Here is a 15,531-nt window from a genome sequence, read left to right as displayed (position 1 = left end):
ATCCCTCCTCTCAGTACCCTTCTCCACCACCGCCAACTCCAGGCTCTGCTCATTCTGCCTCGCCTCACCCCATGCTTGGAACAACCTTCCTGAGCTCTTACGCCAAGCCCCCTCCCTGCCCATCTTCAAGTCTTTGCTTAAAGCCCAACTCTTCAATGCTGCGTTCGGCACCTAACTCTTACCGCTCAGTAAATCCAGACTGCCCCAATTTGACTGCCCCTTTCGGACTGACTGTTCACTTGTCTTTTAGATTGTAAACTCCTTGAGCAGGGACTGTCCCTCTATGTTAAATTGTACAGCGCTGCGTAACCCTAGTAGCGCTTTAGAAATGTTAAGTAGTAGTAGTTTTGGTTATTTAGGATCAGTAGGAATAAACCAGCTGCGTACGTCTAGTAGCGCTATAGAAATGATAAGTAGTAGTAGTAGTGTTACCACTGAGGTATGCAGTGCAAAGCTACTATTGAATTGTTTGATTGCTTTCACACATCTCTCAGAAAGTTGCTGCTGAAGCATGGCTGAGCCTGCATAGAAAACTGAACAGTTATTCCAATGAGAATTCACCACTACATGTAAGGAAGGAAGCAACAGAATTAACAAAACAAGAGAAAAAGCTTTTTAAACAATTTAGATCAACAAACAAGTAAAAACAAGTGGCAAATGCAAAAATACAATAAGAAATACAAAGTGTGACTTCCAGGGGTGTAGGCAGAGATACCAAATTATACAGAACTCTATCAGTCTTCAAATAAAGTGCTTTTGAATGGAGAAAAAGCCCTCAGAAACCTTAGGCAAACAGCCACAGGTTTTAAGCAAGGTTACTATCAATAAAAGTAACACATGCTGGGTTTCTATCCTCAGGCATAAAAAACTCCACAAAATAGCTGAGCGTCTTTCTTGCTCTTCAGCTGAATTACTTGTACAGATTTCTGCTCTTAAATATTGAAATAACAACTTTTTGATCTACAGCATCAAAAAAATGGAGGCACTTAACGTTAATGAAGCACTCCTACATTATCTGGCTCTGCAACTACAGAACATCTGAAACCACCATGTTGCTGCACCATGTTCATCTATCTTTCCACCTACGCCCGTTCCTCATTCTGACTTGTACCAAGGTGTCTCAACAGATCATATGCTTTGATACTGCACTGAAGGTCAAGCCAGTGTCACACAAACCTAGGGCCTGTCATTTTAAAGGAGGATTTGAGCCCTGAACCAAAGTACTGTCAATGGTTCATAATACACATAATTAAGTACTTTTTTTCCCAATTTCACATCATTGGAATGCTTTTTCAGCCTTTTTTGGCAATATATATATACTAGTAAAAAAAGACCCGTTTCTGACACAAATGAACCAGGCGCTAGCAAGGTTTTCCTCAGAGTGTGTATGTTTGAGAGAGTGTATGTGAGAGTGACTGTGTGTGAAAGAGAGAGTGAATGTGCGAGTGTGTGTGTGTGTGTGTGAGAGAGAGAGTGAGTCTGGGTGCGAGTGTGTCTGTGAGAGAATGTGTGAGAATGAGAGTGTGTGCAAGTGCGTATGTGAGACACAGTGTGAGAGAGAGTGTGTGTTTCACACAGATACAGTGTGTGCAAGAGAGTGTGTGTGAGATACAGACTCTCTGTGAGACTGAGTGTATGAGACCAAAAGAGTGTGTGAGTGACTGTGTGACACATAGAGAGTGAATGTGATACAGTGTGAGACATAGAGTGTGTGAGAGACAGTGTGTGAGAGTGAGAGAGAGAAAGACATTGACTGTGTGAGAGAGAGTGTGTGTGTGACAGAGATACCCCCCTCTCTGGTGTCAGGCCCCCCCCCTCCCTCCCTCTCTCTGATGTCAGGCCCCTCCTCTCTCTCTGGTGTCTGAGCGTTACTGTGCAGGACGCTGAGCTCTGGCTGTGCTTCAAGGAACTGACCAGTCCTATTTAATAGAATGCACCTCCAACATCCTGAAGCCGAGAAACCTCGTGTGGTTGGTCACTTCTGCTTGTGACGAACCCGGAAGTACTTGATGTCAATTCAGGAGATGGATACAGAGAGCAGGAATGCCTCAGCCATGCAGTCAGCTTCAGAATGTTGGAGGTGCGTTTTATTATATAGGATATACTAGTGGAACCATGCCCGTTTCCTCAACAATGAAATGGGCCCTAGAAGGCTGTCATGTAAGCTTTTTTTTTCTCTCTCCCCTGCCCTCCCCTCCATGTCCAGCGATTCTTCCCTCCCCTCCCCTCCATGTCCAGCGATTCTCCTCTTCCCTGCCCTCCCATCCGTGTCCCCGTGATTCTCTCCTCTACTGTTCTCCCATCCCATCCATGTCCATCAATTCTCCTCTTCCCTGCCCTTCCTCCCTCCTTCCCTCCCCTCAATGTCCCGCGATTCTCTCCTCCCCTCGATTTGAACCTGAACGTTCTCTGGCTGGCTGGCACTGGCTTCTGTTCCGTTCATAACATCCCTTCTGATGTCAGCTCGCCTCCAGCGTTCCCTTCCCTCTCACTGTTCCGCCCTCTGACGTCATTACGTCTTGACGTGAGGTCGGGACGGTGAGGGGAAATGGAACGCTGGAGGCTGGCTGACGTCAGGAGATGTTAAGAACCCAGGCATCCAGACATGGAACGTTGGAGGTGCAAATTATTATATAGGATATTTTTGTGTTTTTTTTTCTTTATGACTGAAGTTGTGAGAGTACATAGTTTTGGGACAGTGATATTTTAGAACATTTACTGAAATGGTTTTGATACAGTGTTTTTTTTTCTCCATCGACAGTTTTCACTGATGTTTTTCTGTGTTTCAGTTGAAGCTAGTGATAGTAGTCCATTAATGGTTGTTTGAAAAGTCTACGACTTTCCCTGAACCGTTGACGCTTCTTTTGTTTAATGATTAAGTTCTATTTGTCCCTTTCTATGGTTCTCCCTCAGGAGTAAGTCTAGCAAAAGGTTTTGTAAAGATAAAGTTTTGACCTTTTGCTATCCAATTTTGATTCGTCTATATGCAAAAGTAACCCATTTGGAGACACTACCCAGAGTGAAATATATCTAATTCCTTAAACTCCTAGCAGGCCAGGCCAGGTGAGGAATTTGGTGTGAAAGATGTCTTAGTTAGAGGACATGACAGCTTCAGGCCACCGCTGTCATTTATTTGTTTCTGCAGTTAATACTGCTGATGGTGCTTAGGCCTTGCTGCTTTCTTCTGCAGGTGGTCTCCAGTATTCTACGGAACTTATCCTGGCGGGCAGACATTAACAGCAAGAAGATGTTACGTGAGGTGGGCAGTGTGACCGGACTGATGCAGTGTGCCCTACGAGCCACAAAGGTATAAGCCCATTCTCAGACTGTGGATGTAGTTAATTCCCCTTCTACCAAGCACTTTGGGCTAGCTCTTACAGATCCTTCATTATGAAGGGCTGGTGTTCTGACACAAACGTGGATGAAGCCTTCATATGTATCACCGTCTGCATGCTTTATTTAGAAATTGTCTGGTACATCGCTGGCTAAATTAGCTCTAGTTATTCAATGCCAAGCCATGTTTGGCCATCAGCATTGATTATCTGGGCCAGACTGCACAGTAGCTAGTTACTGGATCTTTTGTAGGTCCAGGTCGATATTCAGCCAGGAGCTGAATAAGCAGAGTTCACATATCCCCCCTCTGAGACCCATCTGATCCCCCTTCTTGCCCCCCCCCCCCAAGCTCCAACAAGCCCTCCTGTGCCTATCTACAAGACCTGGTGGTGTACTGGTCCTTGAGGCAGGGGTGTAGCCGGACCTCAATGGGAGGGGGGCCAGAGCACAAAGTGAGGGGGCACATTTTGGCCCATCTCCCCACTGCTGCCCTCCCACTGCAAGTTCTGCCCCCCCTCCCGCTGCTGCTCTCCCTGACGCTGCTGCACCCCTCCCCCGCCACCGCTGGAAAGTACCACTTCTGCCTCCCCGCTGCCACTGCTCCCCCTCCCCTGCCGCCGCTGGAAGGTACCTTGGCTGGAGGGGGTTCCCAACCCCCACCAGCTAAAGCGTTTGTCCCGCACTGATCTCACATTGCAGGTGCCTTGTCCTGTTTTCAGCACTGTGCACGCTCATTTTAATGAAACTGAGCATGCACGAGCGTGCACGTGGACGTTTTTCTGCCATAATGGAACAAAACAAAAAACATCCAGGGCTATAAGTTGGACGTTTTCATCTAGACCTGTTTCATTAACGAATAAGCCACAAAAAAGTGCCCTAGATGACCACTGGAGGGAATCAGGGATGACTTCCTTTACTCCCCCAGTGGTCACTAACCCTGGTTGAAAGATAGGAAGCAGAGAGTAGGATTGCGTGGCCAGTATTCTCAGTGGAGGAGGGTAGTTAGTGGGGTCCCGCAGGGGTCTGTGCTGGGTCCGTTGCTTTTTAATGTATTTATAAATGACCTAGAGATGGGAATAACTAGTGAGGTAATTAAATTCGCCGATGACACAAAATTATTCAGGGTCGTCAAGTCGCAGGAGGAATGTGAACGATTACAGGAGGACCTTGCGAGACTGGGAGAATGGGCGTGCAAGTGGCAGATGAAGTTCAATGTTGACAAGTGCAAAGTGATGCATGTGGGTAAGAGGAACCCGAATTATAGCTACGTCTTGCAAGGTTCCGCGTTAGGAGTTACGGATCAAGAAAGGGATCTGGGTGTCGTCGTCGATGATACGCTGAAACCTTCTGCTCAGTGTGCTGCTGCGGCTAGGAAAGCGAATAGAATGTTGGGTGTTATTAAGAAGGGTATGGAGTCCAGGTGTGCGGATGTTATAATGCCGTTGTATCGCTCCATGGTGCGACCGCACCTGGAGTATTGTGTTCAGTACTGGTCTCCGTATCTCAAAAAAGATATAGTAGAATTGGAAAAGGTACAGCGAAGGGCGACGAAAATGATAGTGGGGATGGGACGACTTTCCTATGAAGAGAGGCTGAGAAGGCTAGGGCTTTTCAGCTTGGAGAAGAGACGGCTGAGGGGAGATATGATAGAAGTGTATAAAATAATGAGTGGAATGGATCGGGTGGATGTGAAGCGACTGTTCACGCTATCCAAAAATACTAGGACTAGAGGGCATGAGTTGAAGCTACAGTGTGGTAAATTTAAAACGAATCGGAGAAAATTTTTCTTCACCCAACGTGTAATTAGACTCTGGAATTCATTGCCGGAGAACGTGGTACGGGCGGTTAGCTTGACGGAGTTTAAAAAGGGGTTAGATAGATTCCTAAAGGACAAGTCCATAGACCGCTATTAAATGGACTGGAAAAATTCCTCATTTTTAGGTACAACTTGTCTGGAATGTTTTTACGTTTGGGGAGCGTGCCAGGTGCCCTTGACCTGGATTGGCCACTGTCGGTGACAGGATGCTGGGCTAGATGGACCTTGGTCTTTCCCAGTATGGCACTACTTATGTACTTATGTACTAACCCCCACCCACCCCCAAAATGTGATTAAAAACATTACTTACCAGCTTCTATGCCAGCCTCAGATGTTATACTCAGGTCTATTAGAGCAGCATTCTTACCCTGGGCATCTGATTTTTCCATCTTAGCTTTGCTATACATTTCAGATTCCTTCCCTCCCTCCCCCTCCTCTTATTGATATTCAGTCCTGCCCTTATCTCTATTAGGTCGAAAGCAGGAAAAAACAGACTGGAACTTGACATTAGCTCCCAGCTCTTGTATCAGCGGAAGGCAGCTCCATAATGACTGTCCCTTCTGGCATGCTCACTGCAGTTTACTGATACTGTGCCAGAGCAGGAGTTCTGGATATCTCCACATAGGTCTTCTGAGAATCACCAGAGGGCAGAAAGGATGGGAATGGATTAGAGGTTGGCCAGGCAACAGTGGGCAGAGCACAGTAGCAGTGCCCTAGCGAGGGCGGCTGACAACCGGGGCGGGTCGCCACTGCGCACCCCCCCAGGTGCAGCATGGCGCCCCCCCTTGGCACGCCCCCTCCCCCCTCTGGAGCGCATTCTTACTTGAATTAGGAAGCAAGGGGCGGGCGAGAGGGCCGATCCGCCCCCGAGTGCATGTCGCTGGGAGCTGCGACAGCTCCGCTGGTTCCCTGCTCTCTCTGCCCCGGAACAGGAAGTAACCTGTTCCGGGGCAGAGGGAGCAGGGAACCAGCAGAGCTGCCCCCCCCCCCCCCCCAGCGGCGTGCACCCGGGGCAGACTGCCCCACCGCCCCCCCTTCCTACGCCACTGCACAGTAGTAATAGTGGCACACCGCTATGATCATCTCTCCCACTATTGAAACTGAACTCTGTATGCCTCCAAGTCTCTGCCTTTATAAAATACAAGATTTTTATTCTGGTCCACCATTCACTCCTTATCAATACCCCCTCCTACTTGCCAAACCTTCCTGGCCGTACGCTTCATGTTGTGGCATTTTACCTGTATTCTGTCTCCCACCAGTGTCTGCCCCTTCTCTCTCCCACTCCTCCCAGTCAGGGTGAAGTGTAATTCCTGGTCAGCCCCCACCCCCTTTCTTCATATTAGCTTTTTTTTATTCTGATTTGGTGCAACGTGCGGTGTAACAAGTATCTGTAATAGTAATAATAATAATCTAAGATCTATTAGTTGGACGGTGGGGAAGGAGGAGCATTCTATTAGCACCAATATTGCCTAGAAGTGGCAAAAGTCAATATCTGTCACTGGGTAAATTCACAGTACCGGAGGGTAAATTCTGAATATTGCCCAGGGAGAAGAGACACAGTGAAATATTTTTCAGTATGTTACAGGGTCTTAGTATTTCCCTAGTAAAATTACCTACGTGCCCCACAGGAGAATGGTACAGCCACTTTTTAGACTCCAGGCCAAAGTTAAGTCATTAGGAAGATTTTATTTCTTGGATTTCTTTGCTAGGAATCAACACTGAAAAGCATTCTGAGTGCTCTCTGGAACCTGTCGGCTCATAGCACGGAGAACAAAGCCGCTGTATGCACAGTGGAGGGGGCACTGAGCTTCCTCGTCAGTACATTGACCTACAAATGCCAGAGCAACTCACTGGCCATAATTGAGAGTGGAGGTGGTATCCTACGCAATGTATCCAGCCTCATTGCTACCAGAGATGATTACAGGTCTGTGTTTAGGCTCTTTACAGGCCTGTGCAGTTATGGAAGACTTGTGATATACTTAACAGCATGAAGAAACAGATATCTAGAAACTCTTGTACCTACTAATTGTAGTACTAGTAGTGACCCCTTGAAATAACGTTGAAGCAGAGACATATGTGTGTGAAGCTTGCACTGCTGCTGCCGGTACTGTACCTATTCTCTGGTGAGGCAATAAATGTGAATGTGGAAGCTTGCATTCAGGGCTGGTCTTAGGCAGGGGCGACAGGGGTGGTTGCACAGGGCCCTGTGCTCCTAAGAGCCCCGCATCTCTGGCACGTCTGTCCTTCTGTCTCAGAACACCTCCCTGCTCCATACATTAATGTGCGTCCACATTTCAGTAGAGAGCATCAGGCAGCGGCGGCGATTTTCATATCCCATCAGCTGCCAAACCCAGAGCCTCCTTGCTGCTGCGACCCTTTTGATGTCATTTCCTGCTTCTGAAAGGGCAGGATGCAGCAGCAAGGAGGCTCTGGGCTCAGCAGCTGACAGTATAAGAAACTTGCTGCCACTGACTGCCGCTCTCTACTGAAACGTGGTGGATGCACTTCAAGGGGGCGGGGGTGCAGACGCAGGAGGGCAGGTGCGGGCACGGGCAGGGGGCCCCACTGCACTGGTCTGCACAGGGCCCCACAATTGCTAAGACTGGCCCTGCTTGCACCGCTGCTGCCTGTGCTGTACCTGTTCTCTGGTGAGGCAGTGATTGTGAGTGTGTGAAGCTGGCACTGTTGCTGCCTGTGCTGTACCTGTTCTCTGGTGAGGCAGTGATTGTGAGTGTGTGAAGCTAGCACTGCTGCTACTTGTGCTTTACCTGTTCTGTGGTGGGACAGTGTGTTCAGAAAGCTTGCACACCCACATCTCTATTTTGGGGACACAAGGCTTCTTTTTGATAGGAGATGGTGATGATTCATATTTTTACATGTTTTCACTGCAAACTGGATTTATGTGTTCTTGTATTTTCAGTTTGTATCACTATCACCTTCTTTAAGCCAATTAAATCACAATCTCACAGATATATGAAATGTTTATGTTTTAGATTCTTGATATACTGTCTTTCTGTGGTACAACAAAAGCGATTTATATATATGTCTGGCAATAGTTTTCTGCTCTTGCCCTCAAACAAAATCTGTTTTATAATAATGTGTAACATGTTTACAATCTTAGCTAAAGATTTCTCATCTTCTCTTGTAGACAAATTCTCCGAGACCATAACTGCTTGCAGACTTTGCTTCAGCACTTGAGGTCTCACAGCTTGACTATTGTCAGTAATGCTTGTGGTACACTGTGGAATCTGTCAGCTCGCAACTGCAAGGACCAGGAGTTACTCTGGGACCTGGGAGGTGTAAGCATGCTTCGGAACCTGATCCACTCCAAACATAAGATGATTGCCATGGGAAGTGCTGCTGCCCTGAGGAACTTACTGGCCAATCGACCCCTGAAGTACAAAGATGCAACTGTCATTTCTCCAGGGTCCTGTATGCCTTCTTTGTACATGAGGAAACAAAAAGCCCTAGAGGCAGAACTGGATGTCAAGCACTTGGTGGAGACCTTTGATACCATGGAGAAGCAAGGCCTGAAGAATCAAAACATGAAGAAGCCTCTGAGACACATTGAGAGTCTGGTAAAAGACTATGCCTCTGACTCTGGTTGCTTTGATGATGATGAAGCCCCCAATGTATCCAACAATCTGGAAATGGGAAATAATTCAGTATTGTCTATGTTTCTCAACTCTTCATTCCTGCAAGGACAGTCAGTACCCAGGAGTGTTAGCCAGGGTAGGTGTGCAGAATCTGGACAAGAAGGTATCAGTTCACAACTGGAGGTGAAAAAAACCCAGAACTCCAAGGATGAGGATTGCACTGTAGCTGAAAAGCTGACAAACAAGATTTCCAAGATTGATAAAGTAGTGGAGAATATCTCCACCATGCACACATCTTCTGATGATAGCTTCAGCCTGAGTTCTGAGGATCATGGACTGGACTGGCACTGTCGCTCCGATGAGCTGCGTGAAACTCGAGCTCAGTCCTGCTCACCCTGCAGACTCTCCGACTCCAGCAGCTTTGCAAAGCAGGAGTTCCCTAGCAGAGCGCTTGCCCTCTTGCGCCTGAAAACTGCCTGCACCAGCTTATCCAATGACAGCCTGAACAGCAGCAGCACCAGTGATGGATACTGCACCCAGGAACATATGAAGCCGTGCACTAGAGCCTCCTTCCTGGATTACAAGCAAGAGTTCCCGAGGAATCAGAGGCGGCCCAGCAGGCTGGACTTGAAAAGCGTATTGATAAACAAAGCAGAGAAAAATGATCTATCACAGACTCAGGCAAAGGAATCTGTGGAACAGGAAAAGATGGATTTAAAGATCTTTAATGAAAAAATAAAGAAAATGGCTACCTTCCCAAGTTCAAGCAAAATTAATGACTCTGGGGGCAAAGATCTTCAACCAAAAAAGGATGCAGCTGGCAATCTCTCAGCTGACAAGGTGGTTCATACCATTAAACTTTCACCATCTTATCAACATATCCCTGTTCTGGAAGTCTTAGATAAAAGTAGTTTAACCCTTGGTGTAAGATTCCCCAACAGTCCTACCTCTCCGACCTGGCTCTCTAACGTTTCACCACAAATAGGTGAGGATCTCTGCAAAACCCCTGAGAAATTGTCTTCTCACACTCCAACTCTACAAGAACCAGATTCTTCGCAAAAATGCTCTGTGGAAGATACTCCAATCTATTTCTCCAGGTATAGTTCTTTGTCTTCTCTTTCTTCTACTGAAGATATTTTAGACGAGCAAAACCAAAGTGAGAATGAGATTGGTAGCGACTCCTCCTTAGAAATACTGGAAGTGGAGAAAAGCAGTGTTCAGTCCAAGAAGATCAAGAGAAAAAGCAGAGAAAAAAACATCTCTGAAGGGAGCTCAATGAAAACTGCTGGGCCTGGAATCTCACAACCCATTGGAATCCCCTTGCCAAAACGAGATAAACTATTTCTACGGGAAACATCTCCTTCAAGGAATGAGGACATGACCCCCTCAAGTTCCTCAGAGAATTACATTCAAGAGACCCCTCTAGTGATGAGTCGCTGTAGCTCTGTCAGTTCACTGGGAAGTTTTGAGAGCCCCTCCATTGCTAGCTCTATTCAGAGTGATCCATGCAGTGAGATGATCAGTGGGACCATAAGTCCCAGTGAGCTGCCTGACAGTCCTGGGCAGACAATGCCCCCAAGCAGGAGTAAAACACCATCCTTTGACCCAACCAATCACCCAGAGAAAGAGACCAGTCAATTCAACATCCAATGGGAGAACAATGTTAAAAAGTTCATGGAGATCACCGATTTCAAGGAAAGGTTCCAGTTTCACCCAGATATTGACTCCATGATATATTTCACTGTGGAGAAGCCCAATGAAAATTTCTCATGTGCATCTAGCTTGAGTGCTCTTCCGCTCCATGAGCACTACATTCAAAAAGAAGTAGAATTGAAGCTGATGCCTCCCTTTTCAGAGAAGAACAACTTAAATTTTATAGCACATGAAAAAAGAGAGGATGGGAGAGAGGAAAGACTTTTTGGGGGGATGAAAACATGTGAACATCATGAGCTGAACTCAGATGATGATATTGAGATTTTGAAAGAAAGCATCAGTTCAGCTATGCCATCCAGACTCAGGCGGGTGAAGAACACTTTCTTGTCCAATCTGCCAACACAGGGTTTGAATGCTCAAACTAAAAATACTCTCCACTTGCCACTTTATATGCTGTTGCCAGCCCATACTCAATCAAATAAGACCTATCGGCTGGACAAAGACATGCTGCATGATGACTCTTCATTTACCAATTCTGCTGAAGGGACTCCAGTTCATTTTTCCAGTGCTGCCTCCCTCAGTGATGAAACTTTGCACTACTCGATGAAAGAGGAGACAACACGGAAGCAAAGTGCAGGGAGAAGGTTGAAAAAAACTGGCATTATGGCATCAGGAAATTACTATGGTAGTGACAAACAGGGGCACAGAGAGAGGAGCATGCCTGCTTCTCAAGCTACAGAAAGTAGGAAAGGAAAGTCAAGCACTGTGCTCCCCATGAAAAGCACCAACACCCACAAGCAAAAAGCATCAGAGAACCATTTCACTTGGCTGAAGACAAGGATCAATCATGCAACTGATGCAAAACAAAGCCATAATACTTCACTAAAAAGCAGAGCTAACTTAGACATACACATTGAAAGAAAAAGTAATATTAGCTCTCAGCAAGAGGAGTGCCAGGTTACACCGGAGGAATGTGATCACAAGAACCTTGCCTTTCAGTCTCTATGCCACACTACACCTACTGAAGAAGCTATTTACTATTTCTGTGAAAATGACTCAGATGATTTGCTGGATGCAGTTAAGGACTCAGCCCAAAATAGAGGAGATCCTGTTCGTGCTTTTAAAAAAGGTGGTTGTGATAGAACTGGAGCAATGAGGAAAGAACAGAACAAACGTATGAAAGAGACTTCCCAGGGCAAACCCAGAATGCCTGCTACAAAATTTCAAAACAACTTGATTGTAGATGAAACTCCACCCTGCTATTCACTCAGCTCTTCAATGAGTTCCTTAAGTGATTTGGAACTTTGTGGCTATCAAGAAAAATCACAGGTTCTCAATAAAACCACAAGACAGGTAATTCGGAGAAGAATGAAGGAATCCGCCATCACCAAATTAAAAGGAAGAGGTAGCTCACAGAGCTCTGTGAGCTTAGATTCTGACAATGACTTGATCTACAACTGCATTCATTCTGCCTTGCCTAAGAGGAAGAAGCACTCAATCCAGAGGAGGAATGGAGAACGGAAGCAAAAGTCAAAAACTAATAGTAATAGTAAAGTAAATGAAAAACGAGTGGTTTGCAAAGAGTGGAAATGTCAGGGGATGCAAGGTTTAGTGGATGAAGTGATATCAGACAAAGGATCGGATTTAGATAGTGTGGAGTGGAAGGCAATCCAAGAAGGTGCTAACTCTGTTGTAACTTGGTTACGTCAAGCATCAGCTTGTCTCGCCAAGGAACAGTCCTCTGAATCTGATTCCATTCTATCTTTTATGTCAGGGCTATCTGTTGGATCAACACTGCAGTTTGCTCTTGACAAGAAAGATAAAAGAGAAAGTAGAACAGAAGGTTGTCCAACAGCACATAAGAAAGCTTTTCAAGAAGACAGAAAAATGGTGGAGACCAGAATTACACAGAAAAAGACTACCAGAGCTAATAAAAGTTCAGGTCAGCAGAAGCAAATCCCCAATTTGCCTGTAGTCTTCAGAGGAAGAACTGTTATATATATGCCGAACAGGCTGACACCTTCTTCCAGTTCCACATCCACACCAAAGAAAACTGTGACTACAAATGATTCCCCATGTAAGAAGCCCATTCCAAGTCAACCAAGGTCTCATAGTTTACACAGACCAGCAAAACCCTCAGACATGGCTGATGCCACTTTGCTGAAAAGGAGTGCCACCCCTCCAGCAAGAATGAATAGAGGGCCTTTATCAGGGTCCTCTAGAAACTCAACACCATCTCGACAACCTCAGAGAAAGTCACCTTCCCCCACACAGCTGAAAAAAGAACCAACAAGTCAGGGGGTAAAAGGAGGAGAAAATCAGATAGTTTCCAATCCAAAATCACTTTTTAAATCTACATCCACCAACCACAAAATTCAGAAATCTCCAGTCCGAATCCCATTCATGCAAAAGCCAAACAAGAAGCCAACACTTGGAATGTGCACAGCCTCGTCATTGGATATGCGAATACATGGACCCAGGCAAATCCCAAATGGGAAAAAAGTAATGCCGGTCATGCAGATGTCTCCAGTTAGATCACATACCACTGAGTCAGAGAAGTCTGGGTTCCTGAGACAGCTGACTTTCATTAAGGAGTCTTCCAGCCTGATCATGCGTCATAGGTCAGATCTGTCCTCTTCCAAATCCATGTCACCCACTGCCCAGAAGGCTTCTCCAAGAAAGAGCCAACCACAGCTACCGGCAGTATTCTTATGTTCCTCCAGGTGTGAGGAACTTAAAGTGCCAAAAAGAGCAGAATCCAGTAAGAAGCCTATGGTGACAAGAACATCCCCCACCAGTAAAACTACAGCTAGGAGAACAAGTTCAGAGAGCCCTTCTAGGCTTCCTGTGAAAAACAATCCTTCCCCTCCTGAGGCCTTCAAAAGGTATTCTTCTTCCCCTAACATTAATATAAAACATACCAGCAGCCCTTCTCATTTGTCATCCTGTTCCGAGTCCTGTGCAAAACAGAAAAATAATGAAGACAGTGGGGAGCTGGGGAACACTGCAGAAGAGCAGAAAGATCCTGTAATGGTGAAAGGAACATGGAGAAGGATTCGAGATGAAGATATTCCCCATATTCTGAAGAGCACTCTGCCTTCTTCTGCATTGGCTTTGGTGAATAGTTCTCAGGAGATGCCAAACACTAGCTCTCAGTTAGATATTCAGAGGAAAATGAGTGATGCAGTAGTGCAGACAGAGGACATCTCCCACACAAAAATCAACTCCAGCACATCTCCAACTTTGGAGATTGCCTCTGTTCCTGCATATGACAGGACCAGGGCCTTGTTAGATGAACAAATGGGCTCCAACCCCATCCACAGTGACTCTGTGGCAATCAGCCTGGCTAGAAGCACAAAGGCCATCACTTTTACCCATGAAAGCCCCCCAGCTGCAGTGAGCCCTTTGCTGGTTAGTAGACACAGCTCCCCCAGCAGGGCAGCACGAGTAACTCCTTTCAACTACATCCCAAGTCCTAATGTAGTTCAAGCAGTGAATGATAAAACAGGAAAAATTCAAGCTCAGTGAAGGTCAGTTCTTTGAAGTCCATGTTTCAGCTCGTATTGCTATAGCACCTTCATGTGAAAAATGGAGCAGTTGACGATAAAAGCACCCTCTTCGTGCCAAGTGAATTTCAATGGAAATTATCTGCTCAGGAGCTGATACAAATCTTTTTATTGTTGTTTGTTTGGAAAGTAAAGATCAAAAGAATGCAGCAAAATCTTTATTAGCTTTGTTTGAAAGTTTAGGAACAATTCTGTAGCAAAATAGTCCCTGCACCTTGGTAAGAGGGTGAGACAGGTACTGCTGGGGCCTTCTTCTTCTTACCAGTGGACACATATTGCCATTTATGGACAGATAGAAGGATGGAGTTGAACTCATCTCTTGAACCCAGGGTACATCCTGCTGGCAAAGACATCTGAACCCATGAACCATTTTTCCTTAATAATTTAAATACAAATATTACCAACAGAGGGGGCAAACACTGACAAATTCAAACCCTGCATTATCAATGCACTTTGTGGGGCTTGAGGATCTTTTCTTACCCTACTACTGATAAATCTGTCAAACAAAGTTTTTAGCATAATCTGTGCTTTTAATGAAAATGGTGTAATTTCAAAGGATTCATCTGGAAAATTAAATATATCAAATCACTACTACTTCCCTTGCTGTCAACCTAATGCCTTTAAGAGGATGTTACATGCCCCTCTGCCTTTCACCCCCAACCTCATGATAAATCCTTAGCACGTAAGATTTAGCTGTATTTAGCCAAATTCTGTATGGAATGTCCCTTTCATGGACAGAAGTGAACCTACAAGCAGCTGAAGAGCCCTAAGAAATGCTTAAAGCCAACAGTGCATTTGATAAAGCATGCATCTCATGCCTTGCATATCAGCATCAAATAACTAATTATGTGCATTGCACCTCGAGAGGAACCTAGGGATTAAAACATATGAGGAGGACATATAATAAATAACAGCATTCAGAACCATAGATGTAGAAGTGACAGAAGGTACAAATCTTTCACTCCAGGAGGCTGAACAACTGTAATTGTACTGACTATATAATTAGCAATTAATTTGCTTCTGTTTGTGTTCTGTAACCCACTTTTTGGGATGGGGTGAAGCAGCTAGAATGTAAACAGTGTGTATTTTATAATGGAACACCATTGATATGTATGAAGCTAAAGAAGGGTAAAGGTTTATATGCCACTGAGGATGGTCTATATGTCGCAGGAAATTGATAGTGGAAACAGGCTGTGATAATGGGAATCATTTGTGTGCCACTGGAGATGGTAGAGCATTGGCACAGGGGATGATCTGTGGAGCATTGGGAGACAATGGGGCTCATTTTCAAAGTACTTAGACTTACAAAGTTCCATAGGTTACTATGGGGCTCATTTTCAAAAGAGAAAAACATCGAAAAAGTGGTATTCATCTGCATTTGGACGTTTTTCTCACAAAAACATCCAAATTGGTATTTTCAAAACTAATTTTTAGATGTTTTTCTATGAAGTCCATCAGAAGTGCGTTCAGATCGCAAGGGGGCATGTCAGAGGCATGTTAAGGATGGGATCTGAGCATTCCTAACACTTGGACGTTTTTCTGCCATAATACATAGTAACATAGTAGA

At 45.4% G+C, this 15,531-nt stretch overlaps 1 protein-coding gene across 1 annotated transcript in view; it reads left to right on the top strand.

The window, feature by feature from the left end:
- Positions 1-13,926, top strand: part of APC2 (APC regulator of WNT signaling pathway 2) — a 63,676-nt gene extending 49,750 nt beyond the window's left edge. The window contains exons 12-15 of the mRNA XM_030219911.1: positions 3,191-3,307; positions 6,859-7,073; positions 8,298-13,720; positions 13,796-13,926. Of these exons, the coding sequence (XP_030075771.1) occupies positions 3,191-3,307; positions 6,859-7,073; positions 8,298-13,720; positions 13,796-13,926 (5,886 nt within the window). The remainder of the gene's footprint in view (positions 1-3,190; positions 3,308-6,858; positions 7,074-8,297; positions 13,721-13,795) is intronic.
- The last annotated feature ends 1,605 nt before the right edge of the window (positions 13,927-15,531 follow it).

Source organism: Microcaecilia unicolor, chromosome 11 (assembly GCF_901765095.1).
Source record: "Microcaecilia unicolor chromosome 11, aMicUni1.1, whole genome shotgun sequence".
Classification (NCBI taxonomy): domain Eukaryota; kingdom Metazoa; phylum Chordata; class Amphibia; order Gymnophiona; family Siphonopidae; genus Microcaecilia; species Microcaecilia unicolor.
This window is presented reverse-complemented; position numbering and strand designations above follow the sequence as displayed.